This window comes from Populus alba, chromosome 6, assembly GCF_005239225.2.
Source record: "Populus alba chromosome 6, ASM523922v2, whole genome shotgun sequence".
NCBI lineage: Eukaryota > Viridiplantae > Streptophyta > Magnoliopsida > Malpighiales > Salicaceae > Populus > Populus alba.
The window spans coordinates 22,452,684-22,468,866 of record NC_133289.1 but is presented as its reverse complement, the minus strand read 5'-3'; the positions used below and the strand labels follow the sequence as shown (position 1 = coordinate 22,468,866).

Here is a 16,183-nt window from a genome sequence, read left to right as displayed (position 1 = left end):
GGGAAGTTGCTTACGTGTTCTCGCCTCATTGGCTCTATTGTCGGCGGAGGATCTGTGTTTTTTAAAGCTTGTGTCGTTTTGTTCGCTGTAATTAAAGAAATAAATTTGTTTGGTATATATATATTCTTGGCCATTTAATTTTAATATAAGCTATGTTCATAGTCAATTTTACTATATCATATTCTTGTTCCTATAAAGCATATTTCCATACGAATGAATATGATTATCAAAGCACATGCAATCCCATGCATAGACATAGAATGACGAGGGGTCCTAGATGTAGCACAAACAAAATAAGAGACCATTGCTGGACTTTCAACCTAATTCTTACACGTTTGATTCTTGTTATTTTTATTTTGAAAATATAAAAAATTCAATCAAAAATTATTTCTTCAACTCTTTTTTCTGACCAAAAATATTTTGTTTTTTATTAAATATTTTTTTATCTTGAAATACTAACCAAACACATGTCAAAAAACCATCCCAACCCAATAACTTAAACTTTTAGATAAGATCTTAGGATATGATTTATATTATTCTCTAATACACCTCTTAAGTGAAACCTTTTGAGTTTAAAAATTACACGAACTCATATTATCTTGTGCTTAATTTTTATCAAATAAATGGAGGGATTGTGAGATTTTCAAAAGCTTAATATACCTCTTCAAGTAAAAATCATTTAGGCTGGAAATTTACACAGATTCATATTACCATCATGTACTTAATTTTTATCAAATAAATAGAGGGATTGTGATATTCAAACTCGTGACCGCTTAATCATTAAAGCTCTGATACTATATAAAAGAATCATTTCAACTTAATAGCTTAAACTATTAAATAAAATTCTAGATTATAATTTATATTAATTTTTTAATAACACAATGATATAAAAAAGCTACAAACCAAGGCTACGGCTCTCCAAGGATAAAAAAAAAAAAAAAACTCATTTCTATTTTTCTATGCGGTTTTTAGAATGGAAAATCTTACAATTTATTCTTTAATATATAACTTTTGAATTATTGTTTGATCTCAATATCTTCAACCCCCCCCCCCCCCTCTCAGCGTAGATTTTCTACCTCCAGTGTAGTTGCTGTACTACGAGTTTATGTGTGTGGAGGGTGAGCTGCCACATGTAGAGAAGCATGGTACCTTCAAGTAAACCTAACCTGTCACCCACTGGCTGGCATTTAGCATGAATTCATCTGTCATTAACAGCTGAACATGGCAAATCTTGAAAAGTTACTGTATACAGGTAGTCTGGTAGCTGTAGCTTTCGAGGTAGATTAGAAGAATCATCTGCCTCAAGTTTTATAATCTTGGCTTTGCTTCTTCAAGAAACTATAAATGGAAAGGCTACAAAGCCATGTCTATCCTTCAGAACGAGCACAATACCGATGATCATCACGATCATTAGATCTGCTTGTCTATTCAAATCCAACGGCTATCGCGGCCGTTGGCATTAAATCGATGCTCAAAGCTAAACCATGGTTCATGTCTGCAGTACCATGCTGCTTTTAACGGAAGGACAGCTCTACTAGGCTGGTTTTGCATTTTCATGATTGGGTATAATTGAAACGTTGTTTATATTACCCAAAAAGGAAAGGAAAAGGCTCTTGTAAACCCCACAAAAAATGAAGGGAACTGAAGAACACTGAATGCACTGAATAGTGATAAATTATAATATTTGGCTCTCCTAGGGTAGGAATTCCCACAAGTAGTAAACAGGGTGACGTGCATTGGTGCTTGTGCTTCATTTTTGTGCGAACCCTTAAGAATTATTACACAGATAGGTCAGACCTTTACTTTGTTACCATGCATGGATGTGTTTCATGGAAGAAAGAACTGTGGAGGTGAGAAAACTGAGATCAAGATAAATGCAGTGACAGCTGCTCTGAAGGTTACAAACTTACAAGCATATATTTTGATCTGTCGGTTTATAAGTTTATACAAAAGAAAATCTAATTTTACATCAAAACCTGTAAACTATCAAGAAATTACGCCAAGCAGGTTACAAAATATCAGTAAAAAGACCCGTGTATACTTGAAGTCATCTTGGGCTTCTTCTGTTTTCAGCCCTCTTTTCCAAGGCAGGTTCGGCAAGAGCATTGCTTCTGATAGTGCAGGAGGGAGAAGATTTTTAGCACATCAAGAGCAGAGCTTCACGGGTGCGACCAAGCAGTCTTAGCACTGTTGCAGCGATATGATGTCCAGTCAGCCCAGCAAGAGCGAGCTGTTCCTTTGGCAATGCATGTTCGATGTATTTGTCTGGTAAAACAATTGGTCGCCACTGAAGAAGTCACACGGGAAAAAATTGCTTTTAGGAAAGAACTAGTTTAATGCAGTATTCAGTTTCTAAATAAGAGCCTATCATAATCATATATAGGCATCAGTAATGAATTGACATCAATCAACATCGTCTGCAGCTCAAAAATTACTCCAACAGCAGTGTTTGTATTTCAGGAAGCATATGATACATCTCTCCCTAGTAAAAACAAACTATTGATATTATCTGTCCGAGAGAAATTATTACCTTAGTTCTTCCATCAAGCTGTCCATCAAGGGCAATGAACTGTGAAACATGGGATCCAAATCCTCCAATGGAACCTTCCTCAACTGTGACCAGAAAGGCATGGTTTTCACACAACTGTCTGAGAAGCTTCATGTCCAGTGGTTTGCAAAATCTTGCATCAGCAACAGTTACCTCAATGCCAAGTTTCGAAAGAAGGGCCCGAGCTCTGAGGCAGTTCTGAACCATTTCTCCATACCCAAGCAAAGCAACATCTTTACCCTCTATAAGAATTTTTCCCTTTCCAATCTGCTCCACATAAACAGTAGTCAAACAGGGTGCAGGCGCATAAGAACACTCGATGCTCATTAACTAATATTATGCAAAAAAGAGTGACCCAAAAAAACTTGTGGAAGTCATGGGAATCAGCAGTTATAATGAAGTTCTGAAAATTAGAAGAAAACTTGAAAAAGGCTTAATCAAGAATATCAGAGAAATTCTGAACCATGCCAAGTAAATTAACTGCACACCATTTTGGACAGATAAGCTGTGAATAGTGAATCAAATTTCCTAAGAAGCATTAATTATCTTGTCACAAATTATAGAGGGCATGGCAAAACATCAGTTCTAGCTCTTTCTCTTATAACTTTTTTTTTTTTTTTTGAACGATCATTAGCAAAAACTATTACGCTTTTTCTGAGCATCAAAACTAAAACCATTCTAGGAAGGCTGATATCAAAAGCAAGGGAAAGTAAACAAGTATGGCATATTAAAAGGATTACCTCAATGGGAATACCACTACGTTTATAATGATCAGTTCCAACAATGGCACCCCTTGGATACCGAAAGCAAATTGGTTGATCATCAGTATGGACTGCAGTAGCCACCATGTCCACAAGCTCATCCTCGTCTGATGGTGCCATAACGATCATGTTTGGTAAGCATGACATGAATGTTATATCGAATGCTCCACACATAGTCGGACCATCAGATCCTACCAGTCCCGCACTTGTAATAACAAAACGAACTGGAATCCTCTGCCTATCTACATCATGGACTACCTGTAGAAGCCACAGAGCAACATTCTAGAGAAATTAAGATTTTTCCTGCAATTAATTTTACAATTATTTTTCCAAAACTTGACATCACGCTATCCTATTTCCCTTGAAGAATCAACAAGAATTACAAATCTTACTAACTTAAAATGAAAATCTGTCAGGATCTAATTCTACAGTATTCATGGCACACTCACATGCATGCAAGCACACACACAGAATTTCAGACACAAGCAGAGAGAGATAGACCTGATCATAAGCTCTCTGCATAAAAGCAGAAGGAATTATGCAAAATGGCTTTAACCCCCCACATGACAAGCCAGCTGAAAATGTAACTGCATGTTGCTCAGCCATTCCCAAGTCAAAAAACCTGTCTGGAAATCTTTCCCGAAATAGTTGAAATGATGGATCCATTTCCATTCCTGCATGAACAATCACAATATCTTTGTCTTTCTCTGCTTCCATGATCAGAGCCTCAACAAAGCAATCACTGTATGTTCGAGCATGCATACTATATAGCAATCCATTGGAATCAAATGAACCTGCAAAAATGGAAAAACTATTAGAATGGAACTTAATGAATTAAAAAGAAAAAATTACACTAAAGCCAAAACAGAACTGTGGATGGTCACTCAGCCATGGTGAGGGGAGGTAATTTGGCATCTACAATTAAAATGCATGGGGGAAATGTCTTTCAAGTAAACTCACACAAACGAGTTTACATCTGTTATGAAACAATTGAGCCCCGGGGTTATATAACGAATTAAAAATACAAACACTGATAAGAGTCTGTCCAATTGCATCACTCGCAAGAGAAAATTAAATAAAAGTTTAAAATTTTAGGTTTGAACGGTCAGCTACAAGATGTACTGCCTGTCTGATATTTCAAAGAGGATGACCAGACATGCTAGCGGCTAAGTAAACATAGCACAAACTGAGCCTCAACACAAATGGGTACCTCATACTCCAAACATAAAAACTAGAGGTACTTGTGGACATATATCACATCTCACAGATGGATATTCATAAAACTTGCACTGTTGCACAGCATCTTAATCATTGATTAGTTGGTAGCTAAAAGCATAAACAAGATAAAGCTTAGACATGACGAGCCTTATTATTTGATTTGTTCAAAACATGTTGCATAAATCCAGAATTCTGCAAGAGGCAATTGAAAGCTGTAAGCACGCTGATTTGTGTAGTACATGACAGTTCTTCTGTTTCTTCAGAACTGATAAGTGATCTCTTAAACTAGTTTTCGTTCTTGTTCTGATAGAATTTGTACATTTGTTGATAGCACGGCTCTTTAAGCAGGATGGGTTCCTACTTTAGTTTCATTTTGATCAATGATAATCTTCAACTATCAAAAATAAATAAATAAATAAATCTTAGCCTGGCCTAGACATGAACATTTGAAGCAATCTGCAACTTAAAGAATATATATGCATTAATTTAGAATTAAAATTATCACCTATACTTAATAATCTGTAGAGCAATTAACCAGTCCTGGGTTCTTAAAACTTAAAAATGAAGACCAGAATTCAAATTTCCTTTTCTCAGCTAAGGCCTGATCCTGAACGAAGCATGAATGCACAGAATTGATAGTCACTATGAAAACTCAATGCTGATTGAAGTATAAGAACTCAACATACCTTCCTGCTGGTTCTCCATTGCCTCACTAGGTTGTTTATATTCTGTACACTGATTTTCTTCAGTTATTACATGTATCAAGACAGGACCCATTGAATCCAGAGATGACACTTCTTGTAAAACACAAACCAATTCTCCAATATTGTGCCCATCAACAGGGCCTATGTAGTACAATCCAAGTTCTTCAAAGAGAGTTGATCCCAGAGGACCCATCATACCACGTGCATACTCATCAACTTTAGCTGCTAATTCATGCATGCCTATCCTCTTGGTAACACCCTTGATAAGGAAAAAGAGGAGAGAGAGAAAGAGCATTCAATTTAATGAAAACAATAAAGCACTAAGTCAGGACAAGATATTAAATCTGATGGTGAATTTTATTGTGCTACTTATTGCAATAGAGATTTCTAAATTACCTCAAAAAAATGTATTCTCAATTATAGAAATCTTCCATTCTCTCTAACCAAGCCAATCAGTTAATGGTCCTAATACAAGCTTAGTCATGTAGGCAAATGGAAAACTGCTGAGAGTACCTTTGCAACTTCTCTGAGCCTCCGGAATGATTTACTTGACTGGAGCTTGCTTAGGGTACTAGAAAGGGCAGTGATTGAAGTCTTGGAGCCCTCTTCAATCTTGGGGTGTAAAGAGTGTCGGCTGTCATTTAAAATCACAATCATATTTGAGTCCAAATAGCCTGCATTACCCATTGCTTCATAGACCTGACCAGCCATGGTTGTGCCATTGCCAATGACCGTAACAATACGTTCCCGCTTCCCTTTAATATCACGAGCAATTGCCATGCCTGGTGATAAACTAATCAAATTCCATTTTTTAGGTTTGATTCTGATAGCAATTCTGAAGCATTTAAGCAAGAGTTTTACAACTTGATTGGAGATAACAACAATTTATGAGCTATAGTTAACAGCCCAAACTTGGACAGGTGATCTCATTGGTTGGCAGGATAGCACACATACTACTATTACCAGGGTATAAGCACAGGCAAAAAAGATTTAATCACAGTGGATATGTGAAATACAGTGCAAGAACTTCTGGACAGGGTGCTCATTCAGACAAGTGAGCAAAAAAAATTAAAAAAAGCATAAGAAGCTGATAGCACGACATTTTACCAATTCCAGCAGAAATACTGTTGCATCCATGTCCTGCTCCAAACGGGTCATATTCACTCTCAGACCGGGATGTAAATCCAGAAAGACCATCCTTTTGTCTTAGCGTATGCATAAGAGATCTCCTTCCAGTGAGAATTTTATGTGCATATGTCTGCCAACAAAGAACAAGGAATTGACTTAAAAAGTGGACCACATGGTCACTCAAAACTAACCATTTCCATATACAAAAGGCCAGTTGTTTTGAAATATTCTTCGGTTCAGACTCTGCCCAGCCTGTAACATCAACAAATCCCCAGTCCACCCCCACTCCAAAAAATATTTAGAAAAGAAAATAATCATGCTAGCAACACTTCTATAGGGATGCACAACACAAAGGAACAAACAAACCACACTAAGCACGCTATCTTCTGCTCTTTGATGACTACACAGTCCTCTATAAAGAAAGGAATCAGCTGCAAATCTTACTTGTTCCCCAACATCCCACAGTATCTTGTCCACTGGAGCATGAAAAACATGGTGTATTGCAACTGTCAGTTCAACCACTGCCAAACTAGCCTTAAAGTCATTTTGTGTCTTTGACATTATGGAAGACAACTCTGATCGTATTTCACTAGCTAATACTTTCAGTTCCTGCACATATCAATCCCCAAAGAGTCAATAAGCTGAAGTATTAATAGAGTTGGTAAACGCAGAAATTCATGAACTAACCTTAATGGTTAAATTCTTCAAGTGGATTGGATTTTCAACCACATCAAGTAATGGTGTAGCAATAAGATCAGAAAATATATCATCGATATCAGGTAGAGCACATATTCGTCTACCACACACCTGTATCAAGAAAAAAACCGACATGATTCTAAACCATAACTCTTAAAGATATTCATGCTTTACATGTAGCATCCACCTAGGAACATCATCCTGGATACATGTAGTAAACTTGTCCATGACCAAAACTAAATTAAATACGAGAAGGATCACTAGTTTCCTATGTGGCTCCATAGAATGCAAACCAATATCATATATAAACAAACAAGCTCACTGATCATCAAATTCTTTCAATCATCTATTCTATAAATTACACTTATCCTGTTTGCTTAATCCATACCATTAGCCATTGAAGGTAATCAAAATTGCCAAAACAAAACTACCTTATTTACAAAATTGTCACTAGCACATAAGTTAGATTATCTCCTTCTCTCCATCACATTACAATATGCTCAACTTGGGGTTTCGTTTCATTTCTTTCCTAAAAATTGACTAATCAATTGTGCAATATGATTATAAAGACACAAGCTTTACTCACATACCTTGGAGTTAGTGGTGGAAACAGAACTAGGATACAAGTTTAATCTTGATAATTCCACCTTATAAGGAAAATTAGAGCTTGAAAACTCCACTTTGTGACCAAATTCTACATAAGAAGATGAAGTAATTCCATATGGGTACTGAATAACAGAAGTACCCATCAGAAAAAACTAACAGAATCCCAACTCTAAGAGTTCACTATTTTTCCCAAAAAAACACAAAAAGATCAACGCTTGATTGTGTTAAAAGGTCACTTGATTGAGCAAAACTTAATGGCTTAAAAAGGGAAAAAAAATTCCAGATTTTTTGCAGATAAGAAACAAGAAAAGTTGCCAAAAAGGATGATTCTAAAAAATGATTGGAATAAGTGAAAAAAATGATGAAATTTAGACGAGTAAGTGGAGAGAAGACAAGAGGAGCATAATTTGAGGTTGATATGGTGTTTTATGGGCTGGGTCTAGGCCTTAATTTAGTAGCAAGGCATTGAATGGAAATGGGCCTTTCTAATGGGCCTTCCAATAAATTTGTGTGGGGGAGTACAATATGAATAGGAAATCAAATGAGCATGTTTGAAAACTAGGAATATACCAGAAAATGAAAAAAGAAAACATAAAAGGACTATTTTCTAAAACTAAATAGGCTACATTTCCAACTAATTCATATCAATATTTGACCTACATGGGATTGTCATACGCAGGTAGTCGTATTGTTAGGTCAACTCACATATCATTGTATCAATCCTAAAATAATGCATTTTAATTTTTTTAAATAATTGAAACGAAGTTGTTTTCAAAAATAATAAATAAAATTAAAATTGACTCACTTAGGATGTAGGTTAATTTATTGAGTTACTGAATTGATATATCAAATTTATATGATGAATTTATAATGGTATGGACTAGAATAGAGTATGGATTGCATCATGTTTGGAAATATAGTTATGATTGTTTTTTTAAATATTTTTTATACTGAAATACATCAAAATAATATTTTTTTTATTTTTTAAAATTTATTTTTAAAATCAACGGATCAATCTAAAATATACAAAAATAATTAATTTTTTGTACCGCATTCCCAAATATTTAGATGGTTGGTGCTCCTTGTGTGATGAGTATAACCAATGTTCCATTTATTTATACATAAGTGAATGATTATTATTTTTTTTTGCAAACTGGTTAAATTGTATGTAAAAAGAATGGATTGGAAATGAAATTGTTTGGGTATTTATTGCTTTAACCCATGCTTATATCAAGGGAATGGCCTGGGACTGTATAAAAGGTTTTTGAGTAGATGGTAACAGGAGATGATTTATACTTTAAGATGCAATGATTTCTGTTCTGACGCAAAATAAAATGGATAATAAGTAATTGACCTCTTATGAAAAATATGTAGAGATAAGGGATCATAAATGATTCAAGTATGTGACCCCGAAAACCAGGAGATTAGGAAGAAATCTATGTTTACCTTCTTAGACAAAGAATTCACTTGAAGGAATAAATAAATGGTTAGCTTGGGATTCTAGGAATACATCTACGAGAGATACATTCTGCAAAGAAAAAATATATGTAGTTACGACGTAATTAAAGTGACACCTGAAGATTGAAAAATGAGAAAAAATTTCAACTTTAAATTATGACACTCAAAGCGAAACTAAAAATAGTTTGTTTTCATGATCTAAAGTGATGTTGATGTTCAAAATGGAAAAACAATTGTGTATCCCCTGTAGAAAAGGTGAGAAACATCCAGGTTTAGTTATAGATAGATATATGAATTCAAATTTCGAGGGAGTATGAAAGCTAGGCAAGCTGCTACTGCAGAGATTATATAACAGCAGGCGAGTTCTTCAAAGGATTCAAATGGAAAGCAATATGTTGATTTTGCTGGAAAATTATTTTTTGGATCACTAATATTAAGTTTGCTATTACTTGCACTCTTACTGTGCTTTCCCGGGCTAAAACAGATATTCTAATAACATTGATAGTGATAATAGATCAATAAGAGTACCAAATCACAAAGCCATTATCATAAATTTGCAGAGTTTGATATTCATTAACACAGCCAAATTTCATCATAGAAATTACTCCTACATCTTAACCATATATCTCGAGTACAAATAATCAAAGGCGTTGCTGAAATGCTCATCAGATGATCACATGAAGCTTTTGCAGGCTGGTCCTTTTGATATTCCAAGACGAACTTCCATCCCACTATGCATGTCCACTGGACGTAAAGTTTCAGATTCACGAGGATCTGCAAGTATCAACCCAGAAAGGACTCGTCAGTAGAAGTTAGAGCAAAAACACATGTGAGATGCCAATTCATCTGAAAGCATATGCCACATTTGCCAGGACCAAATCAGCAGTTCACAAAAAAATAAATGCAGCCCATGTTTAGAATGTTTTTACCAATTACAATTTATCTATCACACTAACTAAAGTGCAAAATAATTACATCCACCCTCGAAACCCCAAATTCAGAACACAATCTGTGTAATTAATGTACTAGAACAATAATGATTATCAAAAAGCAGAAGATATGTGATGCAAATGAAATTAATGGATCCCCATAATTACATGAAAGATCATTAGCCTTCATTGACAGTTTTACCAACTGCAGAACCCTAAAATCCAATGAAAGACAATCAACCTGCCTTTGATCATTATGAATGAGGATGATGATTTTTTCAAATACTTTATGGAAATGAAAGTAAAGTGTGAATTCAAAATCCAACCAACTCAAAATGAGAAGGCAGCTTTTATAGCAATAATCAAATACCATCAAATTGAAAATAACTTTTTTTTGTGGTTAGCAAATAGAAGTAGTTACCATTCAGATAATCCTCAAAACCAAAATCTTCCAAACTTCCGGTCAAAGCCTCCAGCCCGAGCATTGAAGATGGAATTGGTCCTGGTGGCCGCTGGAATCTGCAAAGTTCACACAGATGAATAATGCAAAAATAGCAGCATAATCTGACAACTGTACAACTTTGAATATTTTATGTGTGCATTTGTGTGTGTGGAGAACCACAGCAAAAGAAGAGGAAGCCCCAGCAAATTTTGGACAAAATTGGGATACAACATGCGCATGTGCAAGTTATGAGTGAACTTCTATGACCTAGTTTCAGAAGAAGCAATGTTCCCAAGCCTCGTGTCAAAGTATCCTTTTCAGCATGAGTGGTCATAGTAACAACTATACACCATCCACCTGTTTAGTTTTTCAATATACAGTGTGGATAATGCTGCTCTTAATTCTTAATTGTAATGATAGGTCAAGAACATGTACTCCTGGATTTTAATAATAAGCCCCTCGAACCCAGTAGTATCCCAGGATGACACCACACACAGCAATTAAAAATTCCAACGGTAAGGATTGAGGTGTAGATGATCCAAATTCACGTTAACAACTTGCCCAAAACTACAAAAGTTGATCACTCCTGCCTAATATGGCTCTAAGTGTAGCACCATGACACCCTCATGGGCATCTAACAACCAAACAATATGTGAAAATAACAACTCCATACTAATTGCTACTTTCTGTAGCAAACTGTTCAGGTCTCCAACCCTCAAGCTCACATCCAATCAGTACAGGATAAGCATCATCAAACAACTAAAATGCAAAGCAATGTTAAGCAAGATCCACCCCATTTCGGCCTTTATGCCCTTGTATTGATAATCTAAAGTCCTTAGCTCCTGTAAACAAAGCACTTGAGCTAAATTTCCCCTGGTCTGAAATTAAAGCACAATCTCATTGCAATTTTCAGATTAAAAAAAAGAAAAGCTTGAGGATTCAAATAAAACCCAGATTGACAACTAAACAAAAACCTTCTTTTAATTATCTAAAACACACAAAAAACAAAACCCAAGAAACAGTAACCAGCGACAGGTTATTTTATTAAACACAGAATCAATCAGTCAAAAACACATACCTAGAAAGCATCTGCCTTTCGATACCCATCTGAACAAGAAAAGCTGCCCCATAAGCGTTTGCAAGGGTTATTCTCTTCATGTCCTCTTGATTTTTCTCCACCTAAAGAAAACCTAAAATTATTACCTTCTTAAACATAAAGAAACCAACTTCAATTTCAACAATCTATTCAGACAAAAACCTTAAACCCCATTATCATACTAATTCCAAAAAATATACTAAACAGGAAGAAAAAAAAAAGGAAAAAAGGGTACAAAATTAACATATTTTCAATCCAGAAAAGACAGGGAATGATTACAGAGAGCAAGGCAGATTCAAGAGGGTGAGATCCAATGATGTCGCCTCTCTTAGTATCAAGGCCGAAACGAAGAGAATCATGGACTTCTCCAATTTGATGCTCGATTGTCTTTGGTGCTTCCATTCTTTCTTGTTTTCTTCGATTTCTCTTCTCCTCTTCTGTTTATGTTCCGTCTTTGTGAACTTGGAGTAGGGGAAACTTTATGCGTGCTGTGTTGAAACGACGACGTAGAAGCGGTTGTCTTATAATTTCCTACGGGCGACTGACTTATCTAGTAAGTCATTGAGTAAATTATAACATTAGTCCCTCTAGTTTTTAAAATAAACTCAATAGACTTTTTATTTTTATAATATAACTAATCAATCCTTTTACTAGTGTTCATCATGCTTAATTTAATATTATTTTATTTTCAAAAATATTTTATTTTCTCATAAATCTTTTCATATTATCTACTTTATTTTCTGTTTCTTTCTTAAAACAAATAGGATAATTTGTTTTTTTCCCTTAACCGTGTATCAAAAAAATAAATTTAGAATTGACTCGGTGAGAGGACTCATAACCCAGATAAACTGATTGAAACTTGATTTAATTTTTTAAGAAAAAATCAAAATGATGTTATTTTATTTTAAAAAACATATATATATTTTTATCAACTTATGTTAATTTGCTTGACCAAATACTCAAGTCTTATATCAAATCAATCGTCGAATCAAGTTTGGTGAAACTATATTAGGGTCGTGTTTGTTTGCTGGAAAGTAGTTTTTTTATTTTAAGTGAATTTTGAAAAAATAAATTATTTTTCGATGTTCAGTAATGTAATGGAAAATAAGTTAGAAAACATTTTCCAGTATTTGATTATGTCATAAAAAATAAGTTGGAAAATAACTTATTAATGTTTTATTTTTTTCAAGTTTACTAGAATAACGAGGAACAAATCTTACAAATTAAAAAGTTAAATGATAATGAAATTGAAAAAAAAAATTCATAAATTATCTCAAATAAAATAAATAATAATCAAAATAATAGAGATTAAATCTAACAAATAAAAAAATTTAAAGATGAAGAAATTAAAATAATAAAAATTATTATTTCATAAATTATTATTTTTTTTAAAAAGCAACAATCGAATGAATGAGGATCAAATTTGATGGATAAAAATTTTTAATTAAAAAATGATAAGAGAAAAGCAAATAACAATTATAAAAATAAGGATCAAAGTTAGTATAAAAATTTAATTATAAATGATGAAATTTAAAAAATAATATCTAAACAATATATATATATATATATATATATATATAGTAACCAAAAGTTTGAGGACTAAATTTGATATAATCAATAAATAATATGACATTTCTAAATTTTTCATAATTTTTAAAAAGTGTTTTCTGCTCAAAATAAAAGGAAAATACTTTCCTGAAAACCAAGCCAAATTTTTCTTTTGACTGAAAAATATTTTTTGTTGATCAACTTTTTTAAAAACAAACAAATACAGAAAAATTTAAAAAATAATTTTCAGAAAACCATTTTTCATCAAATAAACACCTCCTAGCTAAAACAAATATGTGAGGAGTATGAGTTATTTGAAGTTTTTATTAATCATTTTCAAAGGAGACAGTATGAAAAGTGTCATTATATAGGTAATGTCAAGAGAAAATTAAAAGTTGGAATTAACACATGATAAAATTGTGAACTATGTAATAGAGTAGTAGCCATCTTGTAATTAAACCTTAGAGAAATCTAGCACTTAGGAATGAAAAACAAATGATTGAAACTATCCATTAAGTGTTTGTTTGTTTTTGTGGATGAATATATTTTTTATTTTAAAATATATTAAATTGATATTGTTTATATTTTTTAATAATTTTAATATTAATTTTAAAAATAATTTTTTAAAGCATTTTAAATTAAAAATTACTTTAGAAAGCACCATATATACTATATTACCAAACACACAAAGAGTGTGTTTTGAAGAGCTTATTTTTTTTTGTTTTTGAGTATTTTTAGCTTTAAAAAAAATTAAATTTATTTATTTTTTAATTTTTTATAATGATATATGATATAAAAAAATAAAATTTTAAAAATATTTTCATGCATTATAAAATAAAAAACAATGTTTTTTTTTTTAAAGCTATCGGACACTCTCCAAATAATGTTTTGAGAACGGGCTCATGGACCAAAGCTAAAAGGAGCCCAAGACAAGGACCTTGGTAGAAGAAGTCCCAGCTCAAATTCAAACAGTAAATTAATCACAAATCACCCACCCCACCACTTAAATTGTCAAGCCCTCCTAGGGGAGCTTTTAGCCATTCGATATGCATCATCCATGGTGCTTGAAGCTGGTTTTTCAAGATTCTCCTCGAAACAGAGACCGTCTTCAAGCTCAAAGAATGATCAACAGGGAAGACAAACACGACTCCCTATGAAGCAATGGCTGCAGAGATGATATATTCTTTCAATTTCAACCTCTTTCCAGCTTCTCGAGTGCTTCTTTACAAGGTGTGATACCTCCAAAAAACCCTCAGTCTTGCAACTCCAGGTTGCTGTAGAGACGATGAAATTATATATTTGTATGGAGGATTGTTCTTTACAAGGTGTGATACCTCCAAAAAATTGAATTGAAAAGGGCTTTGGGTCAACATGTAGGTTATCTAGTTAATTCGAGTAAAATACTTTTGTTTTGTTCTTTTAAAAAAATTATGATAATTCAATTGAATTTGGCTGAATTAATTAAATTTTATTAAATAAATATTTTATTTAATTCAACTAAAAGCTTTGTTTGAGTGAAATTTCACGTTTAACATATCAAAAAGTATTCAACAACTATACCTGAAATTGCATTAAGATATATTTTTATCATTCTAAAAATTTGCATTGTAACACATTTATATCTTTTGTTTTATTAATATGGATATCTAAACAACTTAAATATATTTTAATTAATTTTATGGATTTTAAAATTAATAATTATATAAATTTTTAATAATATTAAGATTTATAAAACTTAAATTAATAATCCCTGTAAAACAAATCTATAACATAAAGTTGACTTTTGAATTGGTTTATAGGAGCCGTACATATATAGATTCATAGTCTAGCGATGTGCTGCTGATGAACGCCTAATATATTTAGAAGGTTTATTTCCTTGTATCAACATGTCAATCTTCGGTGCAGCCTCTCTTTCTCTGCTCATATTGCTCCTGGCAACTCTCTTCGAACTCTCATATGGCGATGTTGGCACTTGTGCCCACTACAGCGCCCCGTATTTACGTAAGTGCCATTACCACCTCTACAACTAGAACTTCCATAACTGAAATTTAAAAACTTCTCCCTCCTTCCTAACTTTCTTTTTTCTTTCCTGGGTGACTGTAATGCAGCCACCGCCTGCTATGGAAATTCATCATCACAATTCCCATCAAGCAACCTGTTTGCCGCAGCCGGCGAGGGAATATGGGATAACGGTGCAGCCTGTGGGAGACAATACTTGGTGAGATGTATCAGTGCAGCTGTTCCTAGAACCTGCCTTCCGGACCAGATGGTTCAGGTTAGGATTGTGGATCGTGCGCAAACGTCAAGGTCAGAACCTTCATCGGACGGTGTCACCATTGTCCTTGCCACGCCCGCATTTGGCACCATCGCAGACCCTTCAGCACCATCAATTAACGTAGAATTTCAACAGTAAGTTATGCTTATATATCCTTGGTCTTTCTCCATCCTCGATTTTTCCATTTCGAATGAAACATAACCAAACATCATGTTTTCCTGTACAGGGTTTGACGAGGAGAACATTTGTTTCTGGAAAAAGTTGCAAGAGGGCTAGAAGTCAATGTGATTAGTCATGTGGGTTAGCTGGTTAACCCATAGTATTGATTGGATTTTGTACCTTTCAACTCGTTCAATAAATTAAATATTAATTAAGCATATTGTTAATCAACTCTATACCTTCTAGAGAATTTGGACCTTCTCATTTTTAAGAATTATAGAGTATACCTCTTCCCTCACACGGTGCGCTGTAAATGCTTAATTAAATCAATAGAAAATGAAGATAATGTTTTACTCTAGCATTAGTTACATTTTATTAAAGTATAATTTGCTGTTCAATGTAAACAATGCAAAGAAATCATGCTGTATTATGAAAAGAAACAATGCAAAGAATATTCAATTTGCCTGCACTAGATGTTATGGATTAGACAAGCTGACAAGGATTTAGAAGTTGACGGGTGATGACAAGCCTTTTGAATGCTCAAGCCCTGCTATAAACCATTTGTGACCTGCAGATTTCTTGACTGACGATTCAAATCAGTTCATGGATATCATT

The 16,183-nt window shown here is 33.7% G+C and overlaps 3 protein-coding genes across 3 annotated transcripts; 1 reads left to right on the top strand and 2 right to left on the bottom strand.

Annotated features, from left to right (window-relative positions):
* Positions 1-1,892: 1,892 nt before the first annotated feature.
* LOC118050316 (probable 1-deoxy-D-xylulose-5-phosphate synthase, chloroplastic) lies at positions 1,893-8,085 on the bottom strand. Its single transcript, XM_035060636.2, has 10 exons — positions 7,646-8,085; positions 7,047-7,166; positions 6,804-6,968; positions 6,339-6,489; positions 5,745-6,013; positions 5,214-5,490; positions 3,811-4,103; positions 3,289-3,567; positions 2,531-2,815; positions 1,893-2,287 (listed from the first exon to the last, which is right to left on the bottom strand). The coding sequence occupies exons 1-10, from the start codon at positions 7,802-7,804 to the stop codon at positions 2,138-2,140; spliced, it is 2,148 nt and encodes a 715-aa protein (XP_034916527.1). The 5' UTR covers positions 7,805-8,085; the 3' UTR covers positions 1,893-2,137.
* Positions 8,086-9,640: 1,555 nt separating this feature from the next.
* On the bottom strand, positions 9,641-12,064 carry LOC118050317 (cyclin-B1-2). The gene is made up of 4 exons (XM_035060637.2): positions 11,866-12,064; positions 11,569-11,669; positions 10,470-10,567; positions 9,641-9,893 (listed from the first exon to the last, which is right to left on the bottom strand). The coding sequence occupies exons 1-4, from the start codon at positions 11,986-11,988 to the stop codon at positions 9,793-9,795; spliced, it is 423 nt and encodes a 140-aa protein (XP_034916528.1). The 5' UTR covers positions 11,989-12,064; the 3' UTR covers positions 9,641-9,792.
* A 2,827-nt stretch (positions 12,065-14,891) lies between these two features.
* LOC118050318 (EG45-like domain containing protein) lies at positions 14,892-15,799 on the top strand. The gene is made up of 3 exons (XM_035060638.2): positions 14,892-15,135; positions 15,243-15,543; positions 15,636-15,799. Exons 1-3 carry the CDS (start codon positions 15,021-15,023, stop codon positions 15,640-15,642), a joined length of 423 nt encoding a protein of 140 aa, XP_034916529.1. The 5' UTR covers positions 14,892-15,020; the 3' UTR covers positions 15,643-15,799.
* The last annotated feature ends 384 nt before the right edge of the window (positions 15,800-16,183 follow it).

Bases quoted from the DNA above. Each gene is read 5' to 3' on its own strand.
- LOC118050318 (XM_035060638.2), top strand. From the start codon at position 15,021: ATGTCAATCTTCGGTGCAGCCTCTCTTTCTCTGCTCATATTGCTCCTG. The intron at 15,136-15,242 runs GTAAGTGCCATT...ACTGTAATGCAG, and splicing joins CTACAGCGCCCCGTATTTAC to CCACCGCCTGCTATGGAAAT.
- LOC118050316 (XM_035060636.2), bottom strand. From the start codon at position 7,804: ATGGGTACTTCTGTTATTCAGTACCCATATGGAATTACTTCATCTTCT. The intron at 4,104-5,213 runs GTATGTTGAGTT...CCATTTTTGCAG, and splicing joins AATGGAGAACCAGCAGGAAG to GTTCATTTGATTCCAATGGA. The intron at 2,816-3,288 runs GTAATCCTTTTA...TATGTGGAGCAG, and splicing joins GTAGTGGTATTCCCATTGAG to ATTGGAAAGGGAAAAATTCT.
- LOC118050317 (XM_035060637.2), bottom strand. From the start codon at position 11,988: ATGGAAGCACCAAAGACAATCGAGCATCAAATTGGAGAAGTCCATGAT. The intron at 11,670-11,865 runs GTAATCATTCCC...GGTTTTCTTTAG, and splicing joins TTGAATCTGCCTTGCTCTCT to GTGGAGAAAAATCAAGAGGA. The intron at 9,894-10,469 runs GTAACTACTTCT...TGATACTTGCAG, and splicing joins TTTTGAGGATTATCTGAATG to ATCCTCGTGAATCTGAAACT.